Source organism: Ornithorhynchus anatinus, chromosome 21 (genome assembly GCF_004115215.2).
Source record: "Ornithorhynchus anatinus isolate Pmale09 chromosome 21, mOrnAna1.pri.v4, whole genome shotgun sequence".
Classification (NCBI taxonomy): domain Eukaryota; kingdom Metazoa; phylum Chordata; class Mammalia; order Monotremata; family Ornithorhynchidae; genus Ornithorhynchus; species Ornithorhynchus anatinus.
In genome coordinates this window covers 5,930,321-5,953,788 of record NC_041748.1, presented here as the reverse complement: position 1 = coordinate 5,953,788, position 23,468 = coordinate 5,930,321, and the positions used below count along the sequence as shown (strand labels likewise).

Sequence of the window (23,468 nt, the reverse complement as noted above, 5' to 3'; positions counted from 1 at the left end):
GCTCTGCCACTCGTCAGCTGTGTGACTTTGGGCAAGTCACTTCACTTCTCGGTGCCTTAGTTCCCTCATCTGTAAAATGGGGATGAAGACTGTGAGCCCCACGTGGGACGACCTGATTCCCCTGTGTCTACCCCAGCGCTTAGAACGGTGCTCGGCACATAGTAAGCGCTTAACAAATACCAACATTATTATTATTATTATTATGAACCTGACCCCTCTTCCGATTCTACAACCATCATCGGGCACCTCACTAACCACTTTTAACCATCCTCCTAAGGTTTATAATGATTTTAAAATCGATTTTAATACACTCATTTAATTTGCTCTGTTTAGGAAGTGACCACCACTGTGAACGGGAAAGTCACACATTTTTGCTTTGAAAATTCAATCTGAACAACTAACGTTGAAAATATAATCAAAACTGTGTGGTACAACTCCTTCCCACTATTCCTGTCCAAACTTAATGAGTGAGTGGTCTACACCTGCTGTTTCTACTTCCTCTCCTCCAATTTTCTCCTTGACCCCCTCCAACTGGCTTCCGCCCCCTTCCCTCCACAGAAACCGTCCCCTCTAAGGTCACCAATGACCATCTTCTTGCCAAATCCAACAGCCTCTATGCTATTCTTCTCCTCGACCTCTCAGATGCACTGGACTCTGTGGACCACCCCTTTCACCAGGAAACTATCTAATATTAGCTTGAGTGACACTGTCCTCTTCTTCTTCTCTTCCTATCACTCTGGCCACTCCTTCTCAGTCTGTTTCAAGGGCTCCTCCTCTGTCTCCCACCCTCTTCCTGTGGCAGACCCTCAAGCCTCAGTTCTGGGTCCCCTGCTACACCCACTCCCTCATTTGCTCCCAAATCTCCCTGACCTCTCTCCTTCTCTGAGGTCTCATATTTCCTCCTGCCTTCAGGACACATCTACTTGGAGTTCCCGTTGACACCTCAAACCAAAACACGACTCCTCATTTTCCTGCCCAAACCCTGTCCTCCCCCATCTGTCCCAACACTGTAGACATCACCACAATTCTCCCTGTCTCTCAAGCCCGTAATCTTGGCATTATCCTCTACTCATCTCTCTCAATCAAACCACATATTGAATTTCTTACCAAATCCTATCAGTTTTATCTTTACGACAGCACTAAAATCCACCCTTGACTCTCCATCCAAACTGCTACTCCACTGATCCAAGCACTTATCCTATCCCGCCTTGACTACTGCATCAGCCTCCTTGCTGCCTCCTGGCCTCCTGTCTCTCCCCACTCCAGCCCATATGTCACTCTTCTACTGGATGAAAGTTCTAAAAAAAGTTCAATCCACATCCCTCCCACTCCTGAAGGATCTCCATTGGATGACCATCCAAGTCCACATCAAACTGAAAAGCCTTAGCGTCGACTTTAAAGTGCTCAATCAGCTCTCCCTTTCCTACCTTACTGTGTTGATTTCCTACTCCAACTCAGCCCATCCACGTCAACCTACTCATTGCACCTCGATCTCAACTATCTCTCTGCCAATGCTTTTCCCAATCAATCATCAATAGCACTTATTGAGTGCTTACTGTGTGCAGAGCCCATATCCTTCCCTCTGGCCTGGAACTTCCTTCCCTTTCATATACAAAAGAACATCAATCACTCTTCCTTAAAATCCTTAATAAAATCACATTTCCTCCAAGAGGCTTTTCCCAACTAAGCTCTCATTTCCCCTACTCCCTCTCCTTTCTGCATCATCTCTGCACATGGATCTATAATTAATTATTACGGTATTTGTTAAGCACTTACTATGTGCCAAGCGCTGTTCTAAGCACTGGGCTAGATGCAAGCTAATCAGGTTGTCCCACATGGGGCTCACATTCTTAACCCCCATTTTACAGATGAGGTAACTGAGACACAGAGAAGTTAATTGGCTTGCCTAAGACCACACCGGAGACAAGCGGCAGGGCAGGGATTAGAACCCATGTCTTCTGACTCTCAAGCCCGTGCTCTTTCCACTAAGCCACGCTGTGAAGCACTTTTTATTCACCCCACCCTCAGTCTCATAGCACTTATGTGCATATCTGCTGGACTGCGGACTCTTTGTGGGTAGGGACAGTGCTTATCAACTCTGTTGTACTGTACTCTCCCAGGTTCTTAGTACAGTGCTCTGCACGCAGTAAGCATTCAATAAATCCTTTTGACTGATTGATTAGTATCCATAATTTATTTTAATGTCTGCCTCCTCTTTGAGACTCTAAACTCCTTGGGGGCAGGAAACATTTCTACCAACTCTGTGATACTGTACTCAGCCAAATGTTTAGTACAGTGCTCCCAGACACTTAGTACACTGCTCTGTATACAGTTAGAAATCAATAAATAGTACTGATTGATTGAATGATTGGCACAAGTATCTGAAAATTGGAATGACATGCATATATAATGATAATAGGAATTGTGGTACTTTTTAAATGCTTACTATGTGCCAGGCACTGTACTAAGTGCTGGGGTGGATTTAAGCCAATTAGGTTGGACACTGTCCCTGTTCCACATGAGGTTTACAGTCTTAGTCCCCATTTTACGCTTAGTACCGTGCTCTGCACCCAGTAAGCCTCAATAAATACAAAATGAATGAATTTTACAGATGAGGATATAGCTAACTTTACTTAACAAATGCATTCATTCATTCAATCGTATTTATTGAGTGCTTACTGGGTGCAGAACACTGTTCCGCCACTTGTCAGCTGTGTGACTGTGGGCAAGTCACTTAACTTCTCTGTGCCCCAGTTCCCTCATCTGGAAAATGGGGATTAAGACTGTGAGCCCCACATGGGACAACCTGATTCCCCTGTAACTCCCCCAGCGCTTAGAACAATGCTCTGCACATAGTAAGCGCTTAACAAATACCAACATCATTATTATTATTACTATGCTCTTAGGATAGTACAATGAGCTTACCGGCTGGGTGGGGACAGACACATATTAACATAAATAAATAAATTACAACTGTGTATATAAGTACTTTGGGCTGGGAAGAGTGAAGAACAAAGGGAGCAAGTCAGGGAGATGTGGAAGGAAGTGGGAGAAGAGATGAGAGTGGGAGAAGTAGCTTTGAAGTAATGCTTGAAAGCCTGAGAAATACACTTTGCTTCTTCACTGATATAGTGCAGATATTAAGCATTTTGGGGTTGGAGAGTAAAGGGTTTGAAGTTTGGGACACAGCTCTGAACCCAGTAAGCACTCAATAATAATTTTGGTATTTGTTAAGCGCTTACTATGTGCAGAGCACTGTTCTAAGCGCTGGGGTAGATACAGGGTAATCAGGTCGTCCCACGTGAGGCTCACAGTTAATCCCCATTTTACAGATGAGGTAACTGAAGCACAGAGAAGTTAAGTGACTCGCCCACAGTCACACAGCTGACAAGTGGTAGAGCCGGGAGTCGAACTCATGACCTCTGACTCCGAAGCCCAGGCTCTTTTTCCACTGAGCCACGCTGCTTCCCCTCAGTGAATACCAATGATTGGTTGGTAAAGCCCAAAGGGGGAAAATTGAATTCTAATAAGGTACAAATAGAAGAGTGAATGACACGTCACCTTCGATCCCAATTTTTTGAAAGGTTTCTGGATCTGTCCTTTTCCACTCCTTATAGACCAAGGATTGCATCTGGATAGAGCACGGGCCTGGGAGTCAGAAATATCTGGGTCCTAATGCTGGCTCCTCCACTCACCTGCTATGTGGCCTTGGGCAAGTCATTTAACTTCTCAGTTACCTCATTTGTAATGTAGGGTTTAAGACTATGAGCCCCATGTGGGACATGGACTGTGTCCATCCTGATTGCCTTGTATCTACCCTAACTCTAAGTCCAGGCCTATGTCCGGAACACAGTAAGCACTCAATGAATGCCATAAAAAAAGTTGCAGAATTGCCACAAGTTTCTCAGGCCACACAATCAGGCAAAGAAAAAAATTTAAATGGAAGTCAAGAGAAAGACTGAGGTAGGCTATCCATTATATGACAGCATTATTGAGAGCTTTACAAAGTTGCTTTATGGTATGATTTAAACAGCCCCATAAAAGTCTGTGTGACTAATCTTTAAAATCTTTCATATGAATAAATTCTGGGCTTGGGCCTGGAATATAATATTTCCTTAAAATTGAAACTTATGATTTTGGGGAGTATTAGATCAGGTGTTCTAAAAGACTCCAGATCCAGGCTAGGAATGAAGCCCGGCAAGTTGTTAGAGAATTTATCTTTTTCTGGCACGTTCCATGATCATTCAAAATTTAGATGCGATTTACAACTTTAGCCATACTGAGGAAGCAATTTTGAATTCTGCAAGTTATATCACTTTTCCTTTTAGACGGTCAAACCGCATGTTATATTCAAAAATTAGGACAGGAGTCCACTAAAGAAGTGATTTATCCTCAGTTAAAACACAGGCTACATTAAAACCACATGTTGCTAAGTGCGGAGTAGTCATGCCAAACTAAGAGTAAGCATTAACGGCACTGAAGCTTGGCTAATGGAGTTTTCTTAAAAACATAGGTTAGCAATATGGGATTCAGCAGTTCTAGAGAAGCGTAATAATATATGTAACACTGAAGACTGGGCTAATTCACAGTGGTGGAAATGTGCAGTCTGTTCTCTTCTCCGAGGCAAACCTTCCAAGTGTACCTTTCCAAGTGAGCTTGGGAGTCAGAAGGACCTGGGTTTTAATCCTGCTTCGGCCACTTATCCGCTGTGTGACCTTGAGAAAGTCGCTCAACTTCTCTATGCCTCAGTTCCCCATCTGTAAGACGGAGATTAAGGCTGTGGGACCCCGGTGGGTCAGAGACTCTGTCCAACCCGATTATCTTGTAAGTACCCCAGTGCCTAGTTCGGTGCTTGGCACAAAGTAAGAGATTAATAAATACCACATCAAAAAGGAGTTTACATTCCACCAGAGTCATTCTTTGATTAATCCCCTCCTTGCTGATCCTCATCCCACCAGCTGGATAAATATTTATTTGTTTTAAAATTATCATTTTGTTTGTATACTAGCTTAACTGTTATTCTTTTACCTGTTGTATGATGGACAATTTGTGTCTCCATATCTCCCCCATTAGATTATAAACTTTTATAAATGTTCAGTTCTTTGCGCAGAGTAGGAATTCAGTTATGATCATGACAACTAGAAAAACTCAAACTCTGCGTAACTACTGCTTAGAAACTCTTAATAAGAATGAACAGGGCTCAAAAGTCTATTTGCAGAATGATTTTTCAGTTTTGCTAATTGGAAAAAGTTTTGAAAAATCAGTATTTGAAATAACTCATTGGAGAGAACTTGTAAATTATCTTAAGATCACACAGGCTAAACCGATCTGGACAATTAAAAAGATGAATCTGGGGGACAAATCATTCATTTGAACAGAAATTCTGAGACAGTCAGTAGTACCCTTCCTTATGTTGTCACATCTTTTGATGATGAATTTTGATGATCACAAAAAGTGGCTAAAGTTTGCAAAGACTTCCTTAACTCTCCTTCCTCATTTGTGAATCTTCATGCTCAGTTCAGGTTTTGAAGAAATGATTCTCCTCGTTAGGAATATTGGCAATATTTACTGGATATTTCTCATGGTTATATTTGGGGACTCTCTTTCTGAAATGATATTTCTCCTGGTTATATTTGAGGACTCTCTTTCTTAAATGATACTTTGACTCACTGAGCTTTTTCTAAGGGATAAGAAAAAAGCTCATTTATCTAGCAAAAATGTGCACTCTCCCCACAAGTGCCTAACTCACTGCCTTGGTAGTAAGATAGACACGCATCTATTTTGATCCCTTGACGTGTCATTTAAGGTATTACTTCCAATCATAAATGCACACAATAAATGTTCTGAGGCACACACATCTGGGTCTATAATTATGTGAACACGTAAAACATGCTTTGTACATTAGTCAGTTTTTTGATGTCAAATAACTAGAGAGGTCCTTATTCCCTAGTTAAGATGTTCCCCAGAGAAGCAGCATGGCATAGTGGATAGAGCATGGGCCTGGGAGTCGGAAGGGCATGGGCTCTAATCCTGACTCTACCAACTGTCTGCTGTATGAACTTGGACCAGCCACTGCTTCTCTGTGCCGCAGTTACCTCATCTGTAAAATGGGGATTGAGACTCTGAGTCCCATGTGGGACAGGGACTGTGTCCAACCTGAGAACCTTGTATCTACCCCAGAGCTTAGAACAGTGCTTGGCACATAGGAAGCGCTTAACAAATACCATCATTAAGATTATTATTAGGTAGGCTGCCCATCGTAAGAGGCTACAGGCTCGGGTCGTTGCTGCTTCCTCATCCTTCTCCCCTTCTAATAATAATAATGCTATTTTTTAAGCACTTAGTATGTACCAAGTACTGTTCTAAGCGCTGGGGTAGATACAAGGTAATAAGATTGTCCCACGTGGGGTTCACAGTCTTAATCCCCATTTGACAGATGAGATCACTGAGTCTCAGAGAAATTGTGACCTGCCCAAAGTCACACAGCTGATAAGTGGCGGATCCGGGATTGGAACCCATGACCTCTGACTCCCAAGCCATGGCTCTTTCCACTAAGTCATGCTGCTTCTCACTGTGAGGCTCTAGACTGAGCCCATTGTTGAGCAGAGATTATCTCTATTTGTTCCCGAATTGTACCTTGCAAGTGCTTAGCACACAGTAAGCGCTCAGTAAATATGATTAAATGAATGAATGTGTCTGTTTATTGTTCTATTGTCTTCTTCCAAATGCTTAGTACAGTGCTCTGCATACAGTAAGTGCTCAATTAACAGAAGTGTTTGGAGATTTCTTCAATCGAATAATTTAATCAATTTTCTCATAGAAGTTTTCAAAATAACAAAAAGGTACGAGGGTGCCAAACACTATTTTCTTCATTTTTTGACTTTTTCATATCTTCTTCATGTCTCTTACCAAGAAAGGGACTAAGAATCATAAATTCCTATGTCAGATCCTGGCAGTGAAACCATAAAGCGGTAAGATAGGAAGATAAGAATGCTCTGTAGTGTTGGCTGTAGAATAATAATAATACTGTTGGTATTTGTTAAGCGCTTACTATGTCCAGAGCACTGTTCTAAGTACTGGGGTAGATACAGGGTAATCAGGTCGTCCCACGTGAGGCTCACAGTTAATCCCCATTTTACAGATGAGGTAACTGAGGCACAGAGAAGTTAAGTGACTCGCCCACAGTCACACAGCTGACAAGTAGCAGAGCCGGGAGTCGAACCCATGACCTCTCATTCCCAAACCCCGGCTCTTTCCACTGAGCCACGCTGCTTCCCCTATAGAAGAAGACTATAGAAGACTTAGAGGTCTCCAAATAGTTGTTTGCTGGTGACTGAGACAGAGAGCTCTTTAAAAATCCTCCCACCTCTATCTGTGCTTTCTTAACCTCCACATTTGCTTTCCCAATGGGACTGTTGATATTTATTGAACATCCACTGTGTGTTTCATCAAGGGAAGGGGATTTCTTGATAGTCCTACAAAATGTCTGTCACGCAACGTTCTCTAATGGTGCTTCAACAATCTCACACATTTTCTTATGTTTTTTAGATGTGTCTAGGTGTGTGGCAGAGAGGAAATACACCCAGGAACAAGCCCGGAAGGAATTTCAGCAAGTGTTCATTCCAGAATGCAATGACGACGGCACCTATAGCCAGGTTACCAGCTTTGCATGAGAGCTTTTCTGTCCTGGATGGGGTGGTAGGGAAATCACATCGCTGAGGAGGGAAGGTGTTGGAAGAGAGACATGTACTGATGAAAGAAAATAACATTATTCTATTCAACAGTGAGAAGAAGAGTGGATAGTGGATAGAGCAAGGGCCTGGTTGTCAGAAGGAGCTGGGTTCTAATCCTATCTCTGCCACTTGTTTGCTGTATGACCTTGGCCAAGTCACTTAATTTATCTGCACCTCAGTTGCCTCATCAGTAAAATGGGGATTAATACTGAGGGCCCCATGTGGGACATGGACCCCAGTGCTTAGTACAGTGCCTGGCACCTAGTAAGTGCTTGACAAATACCATTAATAATAATAATAATAATAATAATGATGATATTTGTTAAGGGCTTACTTTGTGCCAGGCACTGTTCATTAAATGATCTCTCTTTCCCTTTCTCACATGTAATGTGTATATGTATCTTTGTATTTTTATGCATTTGTGTTTGCCTGTGCATGTGTGTGAATTTACAAGACCATTTCTGTCTTGGATCGGGTAGTAGGGAAATCAAATCACTGAGGAGGAAGGTGTTGGAAGAGAGACGTGGATTGGTGAAAGAAAACGTTTTATTCAACAGCAAGAACCAGCATGATGTAGTGGATAGAGCTTGGGCCTAGGAGTCAGAAGGTTGTGGGTTTTAATCCCAGCTCTGCCACTAGTCTGTTGTGTGATTTTGGACAAGTCACTTCATTTCTCTGTGCCTTAGTTACCTCATCTGTAAGATGGGGATTGAGACTGTGAGCCCCAAGTGGGACAGGGACTGTGTCCAACCTAATTTGTTTGTATCCACCTTAGTACATAGTACTAAGTACATAGTACATAACCTGGCACATAGTAAGCGCTTAGCAAGTAATACAATTATTCTAATTACATGTGTGTGCATCTGTGTGTATGTGTGTGTGTATGGATTAATTGAATATACCCCGCAACTAAAGCTTTGCTGTTGATATTTCCAGGCCTATGACAGAATAGTACTTTTTAAAATCTGGTTTGAAGTTAACAGAATTAACAGCCATTTTATCCTTTGTAAAGCATTTCAGCTTTACATATAAAATTTGTTTTTTGTCTAATAATGGTTAGATCACAAGTAGTGCTACATTGGGTCAGTCCTGTGGTCTCTTCAGACTAGGATTTTGAAGCAGTAGGGGAGTGTCAGAGGACTCTTGGTCCCTTCCTTCCTCCCTCCCTCTATCCTCATCATTTAGAGTGGGCCATCTAAAGTCTGCTCTTTCACTGGGAGTTCCTGGTGGTGAAAAAGATCCTCCTCCAAAATTGCTGAGGAAAAAGCAATTTCCTTCCACCTACTTTCTTCTGCTCCATTGAATAATGTTGGCATTTATTAAGCGCTTACTATGTGCAGAGCACTGTTCTAAGTGCCGGGGTAGATGCAGGGTCATCAGTTTGTTCCATGTGAGGCTCACAGTCTTCATCCCCATTGTATAGATGAGGTAACTGAGGCACAGAGAAGTTAAGTGACTTGCCCACAGTCACCCAGCTGATAAGTGGCAGAGCTAGGATTCGAACCCATGACCTCTGACTCCCAAGCCCGGGCTCTTTCCACTGAGCCACGCTGCTTCTCATTTGAAGCAGGCACACATTTGCTTCAAGTAAGAGAGTCCCTCTCTGGTGGGAAAGTATTTATCTCCCTGGCTTCCTCTTTCTCTCATTCATGGGATCTCAGGGAGATTTATTTCCAGATATGTCACAAGATGAGGAGAGTGTGATCAGCTGGGTTCCTAGTAGAATTTTTGGAGTACATTCCCACCCCTTCACTTCCAACCGGTATTCCCAAGAATCCAGCGTACCTCATAGTGTACCCATAATAAGGGTGAAATTGGCAAGATGGAGATGGACTTCTCCTCTCTCTCCCTGAAGTCTATGAGGACCTCCCTGAATGCTAAAGACAGTTGACATATTTAAAAAAAAAATCCATTACCCTTTTTTTGTCTGTGAGCCATTTTTTTTCTCTTAGAACTTCTTTCTCAGGTCTCCCCTACTCCTTTCCCAGCCCTCTCCCTAGAAGTCCAAAGGACTGACTACTCAACCTGTAAAATGCCTGGAATAATAATAATAATAATGGTATGTATTAAGAACTTATTCTGTGCTAAGCAATGTGCTAAATGCTGGGGTAGCTGTAATACTTTTGGACCCAATCCCTGTTCCACAAAGACTCCCAATCTAAGAAGGAGAGAGAATGGGTACTTAATACCCATTTCTTAGGTAATCCCACCTTTACCACTTGTCTGCTGTGTGACCTTGGGCAAGTCATTTAACTTCCTTGCGACTCAGTTCCCTCATCAACAGAATGGGGATTCTATATCAGTTTTGCCTTTTTCTTAGACCGAGAGGTCATGTGGGACCTAATTATCTTGTATCTCTCCCAATGGTTAGTAAAGTGCTTGGCACAGACTGAGCACTTAAGAAATACCACAATTATCATTATTGTTATTATTTATTATTTTATAGGGAAACAGGGGCATGGAGAGGTTAAGTAACTTGTCCAGGGTCACACAGAGGTGAGTGGAAGAGCTGGAAATAGTATCAAAGAGCAAGCATAGCTCTTCTCTTTTCTGTTTACCTAGAAAAGCCACTGGGACACATTGAGAAGCAGCATTGCCAAGTGAAAAGAGCACGGGTCTGGGAGTCAGAGGACCCAGGTTCTAATTCAGCTCTTCCGGGTGTCTGCTTTGTGACCTTGGGGAAGTCACTGAACTTCTCTCTGCCTCAGTTACCTCATCTGTAAAATCGGGATGAAGACTGTGAGCCCTGTGTGGATTAGGGACTGTGTCCAGCCCGATTATCTTATATCTACCTCAGCTCTTAGTACCCTGGCTGGCACATAGTAAGTGCTTCAAAGTACCATGAAAACAAAGGCACAAATAAATGTGTTTTGTCCCTGTGGTCTTCCTTTCTGGATCTATAAGCAGTTTTCCCTTCTCCTACTAGAGGAATTTTGGTGGTACCTGTGGGGGACTGGAACCATCTGATAAGAAGCTCCAAAATAAAAATTGGAAAGCATTTCGGAAAAGTCCCCAGTTATTTGGGAAAATGCATAACCTGTTAAGTTTCGGCTATTCTAACCGACCTTTAAGTAATGCTAACGGACTCTTCTTGAGATACTTTTCCTCGGCATAGATTGAGTTAATGACAGGATTAGAATTGTTGGAAAAGAGTGTGAGCTAGTGGAAAGAGCCCTAGCCTGGGAGTTAGGAGGCCTGGGTTCTAAACCCCAGCTCTGCCGCTTGCCGCTGTATGTCCTTGTAAAAGTCACTTCATTTCTCCAAGTCTCAGTTTCCTCAGCTGTAAAATGGGGATTAAATATCTGCTCTCCCTCCTCCTTAGACTTTGAGCCCCGTGTGAGGCGGGAACTCTGCCTGACTTGATGATCCTGTATCAATCACAGAGTAAGGACTAAGCGCCTAACAAATGCCATTATCATTTTTAAATCAGATCATCTGTAGTTTGACTAACTACAGATGGGAAGACAAAGATGCACTGGCCATTCTACTATGTCTATGAGAAGCAGCGTGGCTCAGTGGAAAGAGCATGGGCTTTGGAGTCAGGGCTCATGAGTTCGAATCCCAGCTCTGCCACTTGTCGGCTGTGTGACTGTGGGCAAGTCACTTAACTTCTCTGTGCCTCAGATCCCTCATCTGTAAAATGGGGATTAAGACTGTGAGCCCCACGTGGGACAACCTGATTCCCCTATGTCTACCCCAGCGCTTAGAACAGTGCTCGGCACATAGTAAGCGCTTAACAAATACCAACATTATTATTATTATTATTATTATTATGTCTATATGTATCTTAGTGCTTAGTTTAGTGCTCTGTTCCCCTCTCAGGATGGCACCTGGAGAGTTTCCAGTACTCTACCAGTCTTGGCTATGGGAGGGAGAGTCAAGCAGATTCCATTCCATTCCTAGCTCGGGCAGGGGCTAGCCAGTGGAAGGCAATCTGCTGCGTGTCAAAACTCACCTGTGCTGGGCAACAGCGGCATGGGAGAGAGTCGAGGGGGGAGACTCAAATTGACTTGGAGGAAGAAACCACTTCCATATTTTTTTACCAAGAAAAGTCTATGGATCCACTACCAGAACGATTGCAGACGGAGGTGGGGCGTTCTGGGAGAAATGCATCCAGGGAGTCGCTATGGGTCGGAGACAACTCAACAGCATAAGCCAAGACAGTGCTCTGCACGCAGTAAACATTCAATAAATATGACCGAATTAATGAATCTATCTATCTAAACCTATCTAGAGCACGGGTTTGGGTGACGGAGGACGTGGGTTCTAATCCCGGCTCTGCCACTTGCCTGCTGTGTGACCTTCTTAACTTCTCTGTGCCTCAGTTACCTCAACTGTAAAATGGGGATTGAGTCCGTGAGCCCCACGTGGGACAACGTGATTACCTTGCATCTACCCCGGCGCTCAGAGAAGTGCTTGGCACATAGTAAGCGCTTAACCAACACCGTAATTATGAATTATGAGTATTGTCTATCTATCATCTATCTATTCAGCTAGCCATTTTTTTTTCTTTTAAATATTCTGTCAGAAAAATCCATGGGCTGGTGTGAAATATGAAGCCTGGCCAATAGGCCATTGATTTCACCTGGTGTATGCTCTCTCCCCTCAGGTCCAGTGTCATAGTTATACCGGATATTGTTGGTGTGTCACTCCCAATGGAAGACCTATCAGCGGGACAGCTGTGGCACACAAAACTCCCCGATGCCCTGGTAAGCTGCATTTGATAAGCCAACGGAAAATCCTGAAAGCGCCTGGGTCTTTTGTTTTCTTTATCGAGAGCCTGAAAAATGGAATTGAGTCTCTGCAGCATGAAGAAAGCGGGGAGGGAATTGAATCATCGCATGACCTCTCCAAAAATATTATTTTCAAAAGACAAAGAGCAGTGAGAGTTTCAGCGGGAACGCAACACATGGTATTACGGAAAGAAAGAACTCATGTGGTAAAACTGTGATTCGTGAACAGAATGTTGTTGTTATAAACCACAAGGATAGTAGTCACAAGTGGAAATAACCAAATTTTGTCCTTGGAAAAAATAATGAAAAGTTCTGGGTTTGTGTGCAAACCTTTCCAAAGAAAAAATGAAACGTTCTGCACTGCTTCATAACAAAAAGTATTAGAATTGGCAAGAAACTCATTCATAAAACTGCCTGTTTATTTTTACTGTTTTACACAGAAGAGCTTTTAAAACTCCAGAATTTTTCATTTTCCAAAGAATCTGCAACTCAAATTTTGATTCTTTTTCTGGGACAATTGGATCAAGGGTTCTTTGATTAAGTGCAAGCATTATTGCCTTCGAGACTGAGTTGATTCATTAAGTATTAAAGTAAAATATAATCTGTATGATGATGAATTTTCAGATTAATTTTAACCTCAAAATTAACCATAACCTTTTTTACATAGGATGGGAAAGGAAGGTGGCCAAACTATTTTTTTAAATCAGCTATTTGCTATTGTACTCTCCCGTGGGCTTAATTCAATGTTCTGCACATGGCGGGTGCTCAATAATTTCCATTGAATGATTGATACCTTCTGAAATAAATAATTAAGACAAGAACATGATGCAATTTCAGATTCCCCATTAATTCAGAAGGCTAAATAGACCTGGCATGGAAATGCAAGATAAATATGCATCTCTTTATCTTTATAAATAAATTAAAAGAGAAAATTTTTTTTAAAAAAGTTCCAGTCCAGTTGCCTCAAGGTTAGACACATTTTATTTCTCAAATGGATTATTAAGGCAGGGAGATTTGTAACAATTTTTAAAGCTTTTTAAAGGGAAATACAAGGACTTTTCAGATTCAGAATTATTTGAGGTCCTTACAGGCTGTCTTTTGTGATTTTTAATTGTGCTAGATTTTGTATGTATTTTGACTTCATAAAAAACTAAATGGAAACCAGGATGTTTAAAGAAAAACTAGCAAATATTTCATTATATTTCAAATTCATTCAGTCCAATCATTCATTCAATCATATTTATTGGGTACTTCAACAATAAATAGTCACATTCCCTGTCCACAACAAGCTAGAAATTCTACACTATTGTTCCAGAGGGAATTTATCCTCATTTCTTTTCTTCCTTCCTCCAGATATGGTAGGTTGTGATGTGAAAGGAACAGGGCAGATAGAGAGTTTTGAAGTTCTTTGGCAACCATATTAAGATAGGGCAAGATATTTTCAAATCTCAGAAAAGAGGAATAGTTTGGGAGATGCTGGAGAGCATAAAATCAGAAACAATGTTTACATATGAGAATAAGGGAGAAAAAAACTCAAATGAAATATATATTATTACCAATATGTATAGCGTGGGGTTTTTTTAATATTGAATGGGAAGTAAGTATGATATCTCAGAGAGTAAGCCTGAGAGGATAGAGGTTACCTGATGGGTATGGTACAAATTCTCCTAAGACATTGAAAGAGACTTGATAAATCAATTAACGATAATATTCATTGGCCACCTATAATGGGCAAGCCCTGTAGTAATCTCTTGGGAAATAAAAGGCATAATCCCTCTCCTCAAAGAGTTTACAATCCAACAGGGTCAGTAAGTGTAACGCTGTGCCCACGGTTCACCCATTTTTCAATTTCTAATATGCTTCAGCTAATGTGAATTTCTAAACCTCACACATGGGAAAATCTTCTTGGAATTTGAATTTTTCCCGGTCTGATGTTCTGGCCCAAAGTGTATCACTTTTCAAATTTCATTCTGGTGTTTGAATCCAGGTCTCACTTAGTTTCTTTTCTTTCTCACCTCAGTTTTCATGTAAAGTGGTGGATCTTTTTTTCATGGCATTTGTTAAAGCACTGACTGTGTGTCAAGCACTGTTCTAAGCACTGGGGTAGATCAGGTTAATCAGGGCAGACATTGCTGCTGTCCCACATGGAGCTCATGATCTAAGCAGGACTGAGAACGGTTATTGAATCTCCATTATGCAGTTGAGGAAACTGAGGCACAGGGAAGTAAATTGACTTGCCCAAATTCACAGCAGGCAAATTGGCCGAGCGGAGATTAGAAATGGATTGAGACTGTGAACCCCACATAGAACAGCAACTGTGTCCAACCCGGTTTGCTTGTATGAATCCCGGCACTTAGTACAGTGCCTGGCACGTAGTAAGCGCTTAACAAATACCATTTGTTTAATTTATTAATAATAGTAATATTAGAACCCAGTTCCTCTGACTCCCAGGCCTGTGGTTTGCCACAAGATCACGTTGCTTCTCAGACTGATATACGGACTTAAAGATTCTTTGGCTCACTCTGGGGTGAAAGGGGAGAAGATGAGGGAAAGAGACAGGAGAGACTGTGTGGAAAATTCACAGACTTCCCAAGGTATGCCAAGCTTACAGGCTACTGTTTGCCATACAGATTCAAAAGAGTGTGACCAGGGACAGAGGAACACCTAAGCCATGGTCTTCTTCTGATTAAGGCCAATAAGTTTCCTATTCCAGTAGCCGGGCAGAAAAAAGGAGGGATTCAACTGGCCAGGTGGGGAAGAGAAGAGTAATCAGTCGAACATTGCAGAGAAAACTTAGGAAAGCAACATGATTCATGGATAGAACACGGGCCTGGGAATCAGAAGCACCTGGGTTCTAGTCCCACCTCTGCCACATGTCAGCTGTGTTACCTTGGGCAAGTCACTTACCTTTTCTGGACTCAGTTACCTCATCTGGAAACTGGGGGTTAAGAGTGTGAGCCGCACACGGGACAGGGACTGTGTCCAACCTGATTAACTTGTATCTACCTCAGTGCTTAGAACGGTGCTTGGCACACAGTAAGGGCTTCATATGTACCATAATCAATTAATAATTAATTGTAGGCCTGTGCTCTATTCACTAGGGCACACTGCTTATTAATGATGTGTTTCCAGAGCTTAGAACAGTGCTTTGCACATAGTAAGTGCTCAACAAATGCCATCATTATAATTATTATCTATAATTCTATTTATTTATATTGATGCTAGTGATGCCTGTTTACTTTTTTTAATGTCCATCTCCCCCCTTCTAGACTGTGAGCCTGTTGTGGGCAGAGATTGTCTCTACCTGTTGCTGAATTATACTTTCCAAGCGCTTAGTACAGTGCTTTGCACACAGTAAGCGCTCAATCAATACGATTGAATGAACGAATGAATGAATCACAACCTTTCCATTGTACCAAATCTGGTTCAAGCTAAGTATAGAAAATGCAGGAGACCTTGTCCCTATTTCCCTACACATTTGAATACTGCTTACTGAACCCTCCGTAAGAAGAAGAAAAATGACTTGAAATCGCAACATGTAGGCACACCCACACTTACAAATGTAATTTGTATTTTTCAATAAAAAATATTTCCTGCATGGAGACGTTTAACTATGGGGAGGGAAAGGTTTTAGAACAATAAAGACATTTTTGATGGGAGGATTTATGCAGATTGCCCATTCCCTATTATTTGGGGAAGACTATAAATGTTTAATCTTGTCTCCCATCCTTAAATGTATGTTGAAATCAAGATCTTACTTCTGGCACAAGTAGAAAGTATTTTAAAATATTGTAAATTTAGTCTCTGGGGGGAAGTTTTTAAATTTTAATATTTGAGGAATCTTAATGTGTAGCTCAGCTTTAATTACATTCTTAGGGTAACCTGCAGGTTCCAATTTACCAGTAAAAATGAGTAAAAATGCACTACTAATAAGGAAAAATAGTTGCCCTGATTTACAATTTACAGCTAATATATTTTATAGAAGGAAGACCTTCTTTCTGATTTTATGTCGTTTCACAAACGGCCAACTCTTAAACATTTTAAATTACAGTTGAGTATTCACCTCGTTCTTTTCTTAATTTATCCTTTGCTCTTGTTACACCTAGAACTCCTGTGACATCTCTAAATGTGATTAGAAGTTTTACATTAATTAGAAGTAAGGTATTTTTCTAAATTATATATGGATTGATTATTTTCCGAGAATCAGTTGATTTGATTCCTTTCCTCAGAATTTATAAATAATAACATTTTTATGCATTAGCAGAGATCATAAAGATAACTATCACCTCTAACATCCCATTTTCCTTCCCTATTTATTCCCCAGAGATGTTTCTTCCCATCTAGGGTCACCATTTAGGAGTTCTGGGGTGTCTGCCTATTTGAAGGCATGTCTGAATAATTTGGGGTATTCCTCACTTTTGGGGAGATTGAGTATACCATACCTTTCCCTTTGCCCCACTCGAGAATAAATATTTTGCACAGTTCCTTCTAAAGGTCATCACCAGGTCAGTTAACAGACCTTCTGTGCTTGGAGAATCTTACTAGCTCCTCGTCCTCACCGTCTATTTCACCTTGAACATATTCTCCCCTCAGCAGCAACTACCCCACCCTGTCCTTACTACTTATCTGTTAATGTTTTTCCCACAGACCGTCATATACCCCAAACCTTCTGTATCGATCCAAGAGTTTTCTCTGTCTTATCTCCCTTCTCCCAATACTCATGAAATCACCCTCTTCATTCTTCTCAAGTCAGCTAACTCTGTTTCTCCATCTATTTTGAGTGGACCGTGTGGCAGAGGACCTGTGTTCTAATCCCAGCTCTGCCCCTTGTCTGCTATGTGACTTTGGGCAAGTCATTTAACCATACATGCTTCAGTTTCCTTCTCTGAAAAATGGGGATTCATTGTGTTGTCTCCCTCCTACTTAAACTGTGACCCCTGCTCCCCCGAAGTGAGATGGGAACTTTCTCTGACCTGATTATCTCCTATCTACCACCGTGTTAGGAACATACTCACTATTATTATAATTGTCTCTCCCACCTCTGACCCTTTACTGATATCCTATCTCCTTGCTTGGAATTCCCTCCCTCTCCCTCTTCATAGTCCAAGCTTTTCCATCTTCAAAGCCTTTCTGAGACCGTATCTTCTTAGGAGGTCTTTCCTGATTATGTTTTCTTCTCCCAGGGACATTCCCCTCAACACCGTTAGCTTCTTAAGGGCAGGGATACCGTCCATCATGATGAGCTCACAGTCTAGGGTGGGGAGACAGACATCAATACAAATAAATAAAATTACAGATATATACATCAGTGCTGAGAGGCTGGGAGCAGGGGGAAGAGCAAAGGGAGCAAGTCAGGGCAATACAGTAGAGAGTGGGAGATGAGGAAAAGTGGGGCTTAGTCTGGAAGGGCCTCTTGGAGGAGATGGGCCTTCAGTAAGGCTTGGAAGGGGGGAAGAGTAATTGCCTGTCAGATTTGAGGAGGGAGGGCTTTCCAGGCCAGAAGCAGGAAGTGGGCCGGGGGTCGGCGCTGAGATAGGGGAGATGGAGGCACAGTGAGAAGCTTAGTACTAGAGAAGCAAAGTATGTGGGCTGGGTTATAGGAGAGAAGTGAGGTGAGGTAGGAGCGGGCAAGGGGATGGGGTGCTTTAAAGCCAATGTTGAGGAATCTTTGTTTGGTGTGGAGGTGGATAGGCAGCCACTGGAGATTTTTGAAGAGTGGGGTGACATGTCCTGAACGTTTCTGTAGAAAGATAATCTGGACAGTGGAGTGAAATATGGACTGGAGTGGGGAGAGACAGGAGTCTGGGAGGTCAGCAAGGAGGCTGATGCAGTAATCTAGGCAGTATAGGGTGAGTGATTGTATTTCATTCATTCATTCATTCAATAGTATTTATTGAGCGCTTACTATGTGCAGAGCACTGTACTAAGCGCTTGGAATGTACAATTGGGCAAAAGATAGAGACAATCCCTGCCCAATAACGGGCTCACAGTCTAAACGGGGGAGACAGACAGCAAAGCAAAACAGAACAAAACAAAGCAACATCATCAAGATAAATAGAATCATAGAGATATAGCCATCATTAACAAAATAAATAGGGTAATAGATAATATATACAAATATGCACAGTGCTGAGGGGAGGGGAAGGGGGGAGAGCAGAGGGCGGAGGGGGATGGGGAGAGGAGGAGGAGCAGAGGGAAAAGGGGGGCTCAGTCTGGGAAGGCCTCCTGGAGGAGGTGAGCCCTCAGTAGGGCTTTGAAGAGGGAAAGAGAGTTAGTTTGGCGGAGGTGAGGAGGGAGGGAATTCCAGGACAGCAGTAGGACTCGGGCCAGGGGTCGACGGCGGGACAGGTGCAAACGGGGGACAGTGAAGAGGTGAGTGGCAGAGGAGCGGAGTGTAGGGGGTGGGCAGTAGAAAGAGAGAAGGGAGGTGAGGTAGGAGGGGGCAAGGTGATGGAGAGCTCTGAAGCCAAGACTTAGGAGCTTTTGTTTCGTGCGGAGGTTGATATTTAGGTGGTAGCCTTTTGGGTGAAGAGGAAAGAGTGGATTTTAGCGATATTGTGTACCTGGGACTGACAGGATTTGATGACAGATTGAATATGTAGGTTGAATGAGAGAGAGAAGTCAAGGATAACACTAAGATTATGGGCTTATGAGATGGGAAGAATGGCATACAGTTCTACAGTTCTGTCCATATCAATTTATAGATCCTGATATTTAGGCACTTACTCATTTACATATCCATTTTTTGGTCTTATTTTATCTGTAAATAATTTTATGTCTATTTTATGTCTAGACGATAAACTTCTTGAGGTCTATAACCATGTCTTTTAACTCTTTGTTACCCCCACTAAGTGCTAGAGTGCTCTGCACACAGTAGGTGCTCTATAAATACCATTGCTTGATGGATCGATCGATCGATCGATTGATTAAAACCAGTAATGGGTAATATTGAATACTGAGTGCTGACTTTATGATGAGCTCTATGCTAAATGCAAGAGCGAATACAAAATTAGTGAATTCAGACACGGTCCCGGTTCCATAAGAGTCTTGAAATCTCGGAGTAGGGAGAATTCACACATAATAAAAAGAAAAAAATTATTGACAAACAGCAGAAAATGGGAGTATTTAAAATAGAAGAGTCAAGGATCTGGCCTCCTGTGATAATGAGCAGGTGCATTGAAGCTGGTTGAGGTTAGAATAGTAGTATAATAGCATTAATATTAATTTAATAGTATTATTAATCTATAATAGTATTACTATTATTGGTAAGGGCTGGAATGGTAAATTTGGGAATCATTTATATAAAGATCGTAGTGAAGCTATGGGAGTGAATGAGTTTGCCGGGGAGTGGGTATAGGAGGGAAATAGAAGGGGACCAAGATCTGAGTTTTGAGGAACCCCCAGTGTCAGAGAGTGGGAGGCAGAGGAGGAGCCTGCAAAAGAAACTGAGAGTGTACACTCCCAAGCAGTCAGAGAGATAGGGAGATGAGGATGGTGTCAGTGAAGCCGAGGTTGCCTAATGCTTCAAGGATAAAGGGGTGGTCCATAGTGTGGAAGGTCTTCGAAAGTTCTAGGAGGATTAGGATGAAGTAGATCTGATGAGAAGAAGGTCAATGGTGACCATAAGCTTCACGGATAATTGCCACATCTTGCTCTCCAGATCCGACCTCTCTACTCCTCTGGAGTCTTTCATTTTCTCCTGCCTTCAGGACAAGTCTACTTCGATGTCCACATGACACCTCAAAGTTAACATGCCTAAAACAGAAATCCTTATCTCCCCATCCAAACCCTGTCCACCCCCAGACTTTCCCATCACTGTAGAGAAGACCATCGGCCTCACTGACTCACAGCCTTGCCATTATCCTCGACATCTCTCATCCAGTCCACCTATTCAGTGTCTCAACAAATCCTATTGGTCCTTCCTTCACAACATCTCTATAATCCTCCTCTCCTCTCCATCCAAACTGCTACCATGCTGATCCAAATACTTGTCGTATCCTATCTAGACTACTACATCAGCCTCCTCATGACCTCCTTGCCTCCTGTCTCTCCCCTATTCAAGTCCATATTTCATTCTGATACCCAGATCATTTTTCTCAAAAATAAAATAAAATGAAAGTTCAGTCCACATCTCATTCCTCAAAAACCTTCAGTGGTTACCCATCCACTTCCACATTAAATGGAAACTTCTTACCGTCGGCATTAAGACACTCAATCAGTTCTCCTCTTACTTTACCTCACTGTTCTTATACTACAAGCCAGCTCACGTGCCCCGTTACTCTCATGCCAACCTACTCACCGTGCTTCCATCTCCTCTATCTCACTGCGGGCCTCTTGCCCATATCCACCCTCCGGCCTTCCTATCCACTAGACCACCACTCTCCCCACTTTCAAAGTCCTAATAAATCATACATCTCCCAAGACGTCTTCCCTAATTAAGCCCTCACTTTCCCTATTCACCTTCTCTTTGTCATCTGTGCACATCGGGCCTGTATCCCTTAGGCACTTCGAAACACACTCCACCCCAGTCCCAGAGCACTTATGTAAATATCCTTATACTCTCTCATTTCCCCTGTTGTTTTTTTTTTTTAAATCTGTCTCTACCTCTAGTCTGTAAATTTCTTGTGGACAGGGGTCATATCTACCAATTTGTTGTATTGTATTCTTCCAAGTGTTTAGTATAGTGTTCTGCACAGAGTAAGTGTTCCATAAATTCCAGTGATGGATTGAAAAAGCCTTCTTAAAATGATAAATGGTTGTCACTTAGTTCTCTAAAGAACACCAGACATTAGATAAATAGATGTTTTGTAGCGTTCCGAATCTGTTATCGACCCTGTGGGGAACTAAGGGAATTCCATAGTCCTTCAAGCCCTGGGAAATAAGGCAGAAAGATGGAAAAGGGTGTTAGAATGTTATTTATCTCACCGCCAACCTCTCTCCCACAACCTGCCTCTGGCTTGGAATGCCCTTACTCTTCATATCTGACAGGCAATTATTCTACCTTCCTTCAAAGCTTAATTTAAGGCACAACTCCTCCAAGAGGTCTTCCCTGACTGAGCCTTCTCTTCTATTCCCTTTGCACCACCCTCACAATTGGATTTGCTCCCTTTCTTCACTCCTCCCTCCACCCTACAGCACCTTTGTACACATCAGTAATTTATGTATTTACAATAATGTCTGCCTCCTCCTCTAGAATGGAAGCTTGCTGTGGTCAGGGACCATGTCTACCAACTTGGTTATATCATACTTCCCCAAGTGCTTAGTACAGGGCTCTGCACACAGTAAACTCACAATAAATACAACTGATTGATTGACAAGCAAATGATTCTTTCCTGTATTCTTTCCACTGTATTTATTAAGCCTCAAGCCCCTCGTAGTAGTCAGGATGGCAACATAAGGGTTACTAAACTCATGATATAGGGTTGCAAAGAATGAGAAGTTGCCCACTTTACTGCACCCTTGGGCCCTAGAGATGTGTTTGCTATACCCCATTTAGGAAATGTACAATGAGTACCTTGTAAAATCCTAAGCTAGGGTTCGCAGCCTGAGACTCTAAGTTGTAACTGCCTCCCAGACTGTGGAAAAGAAATCCAAACGGACTTCAGAAGACGTCGTGAGAATGGGAACATTTATAACTTTGCCCTCAGGGCTTTCTTGGATAAGCACCTCTATTAATTGCAACTTCAGTATTTCCAAGTTATGGCAGGTCCATCACATTTTGCAAGGGCTATTCACCACGTGTTTCATGACATTTGCCAGTCCTCAAGTGATTAATTATTTTAAGTAATTCCTTCTCTTACCCCTGATTTCTAATCTCATGAGTTTCAGAGATTGAAGGCATAATTAAGAACCAAGGAAAGTTAACTACAATTGGTATCACCTCCCTTACTGGCAACATTTGTTCGTATATTTTTATTTTTACTTCTAAAAGTACAGAGTGCTTCATGGATGGCCCAGTGCATGAGAGGTGTGTTTATGAGTTAATGGGTGAGATATTTATGGAAGAATAGTAATGGCATTTATTGAGCACAAGCAGCATGATGTTGTGGATGGAGCACGGGCCTGGGAGTCAAAAGGTCGTGGGTTCAAATCCTGGCCCCACCACTTGTCTGCTGTGTGACCTGGGGCAAGTCACTTAACTTCTCTGTGCCTCAGTTTCCCTCATCTGTAAAATGAGGTTTGAGACAGTGAGTCCCATGTGGGAGAGGGATTGTGTTCAACCCAATTTGCTTGTTTCTACCCAGTGCTTAATACAGTCCGTGGCACTTAGTAAGCGCTTAACAAATACCCCAATAATTATCATTATTATTATTATTATTATTATTAATGGGTGCAAGACACTGTGCTAAGTGATTGGGTATTAAAAAGAAAAATAATGACACATTCCTGGCTCATGAGGAGCTTACACATTAATGGCGAGGCAGAAGTGAAAATATTTTCCATTAAATGAATCAAAAACAAGCAGTTGAATGCGTATGTAAAATATATACCAAATAATAATAATAATGTTGGTATTTGTTAAGTGCTTACTATGTGCGGAGCACTGTTCTAAGTGCTGGGGGAGATGCAGGGTGATCAGATTGTCCCAGGTGGGGCTCACAGTTTTAATCCCCATTTTACAGATGAGGTAACTGAGGTACAGAGAAGTTAAGTGACTTGCCCACAGTCACACAGCTGCCAAGTGGCAAAGCTGGGATTCGAACCCATGACCTCTGATTCCCAAGCCCGGGCTCTTTCCACTGAGCCACACTACTTCTCTAGCAGATGTACATGCAGCTTCCCTGTGGAGGGGCATAAGTGAATTAGAGCCTGATGATAGGTATATACAATTTTAGATGCTAGGCATTAATCGAGACTGGATTGTTAGAAGAGGAAGTCTTTCAAAGGGGCTTTGAAAATGGGGCAGCTGTGGTCTGTTGGGTTACAGAGGGAGGGAGGGAGGGAGTTCCAAACTGGAGAAGCAGCATGAAAAGAGGAACGGAGGTGAAAATTTGAAAGCAAA

At 42.2% G+C, this 23,468-nt stretch overlaps 1 protein-coding gene and 1 non-coding gene across 5 annotated transcripts in view; both read left to right on the top strand.

Moving 5' to 3' along the window:
- SMOC2 (SPARC related modular calcium binding 2) overlaps positions 1 to 23,468 on the top strand; it is a 242,717-nt gene that overhangs the window by 76,712 nt on the left and 142,537 nt on the right. For all 4 annotated transcript variants that reach the window (XM_039915092.1, XM_029049423.2, XM_029049421.2 and 1 more), the window contains exons 3-4: positions 7,549 to 7,655; positions 12,343 to 12,442. In XM_039915092.1, the coding sequence (XP_039771026.1) occupies positions 7,549 to 7,655; positions 12,343 to 12,442 (207 nt within the window). The remainder of the gene's footprint in view (positions 1 to 7,548; positions 7,656 to 12,342; positions 12,443 to 23,468) is intronic.
- Positions 11,546 to 11,678, top strand: LOC114806205. Its single transcript, XR_003754241.1, has one exon. It is a non-coding gene; the product is annotated as a small nucleolar RNA SNORA7 (small nucleolar RNA).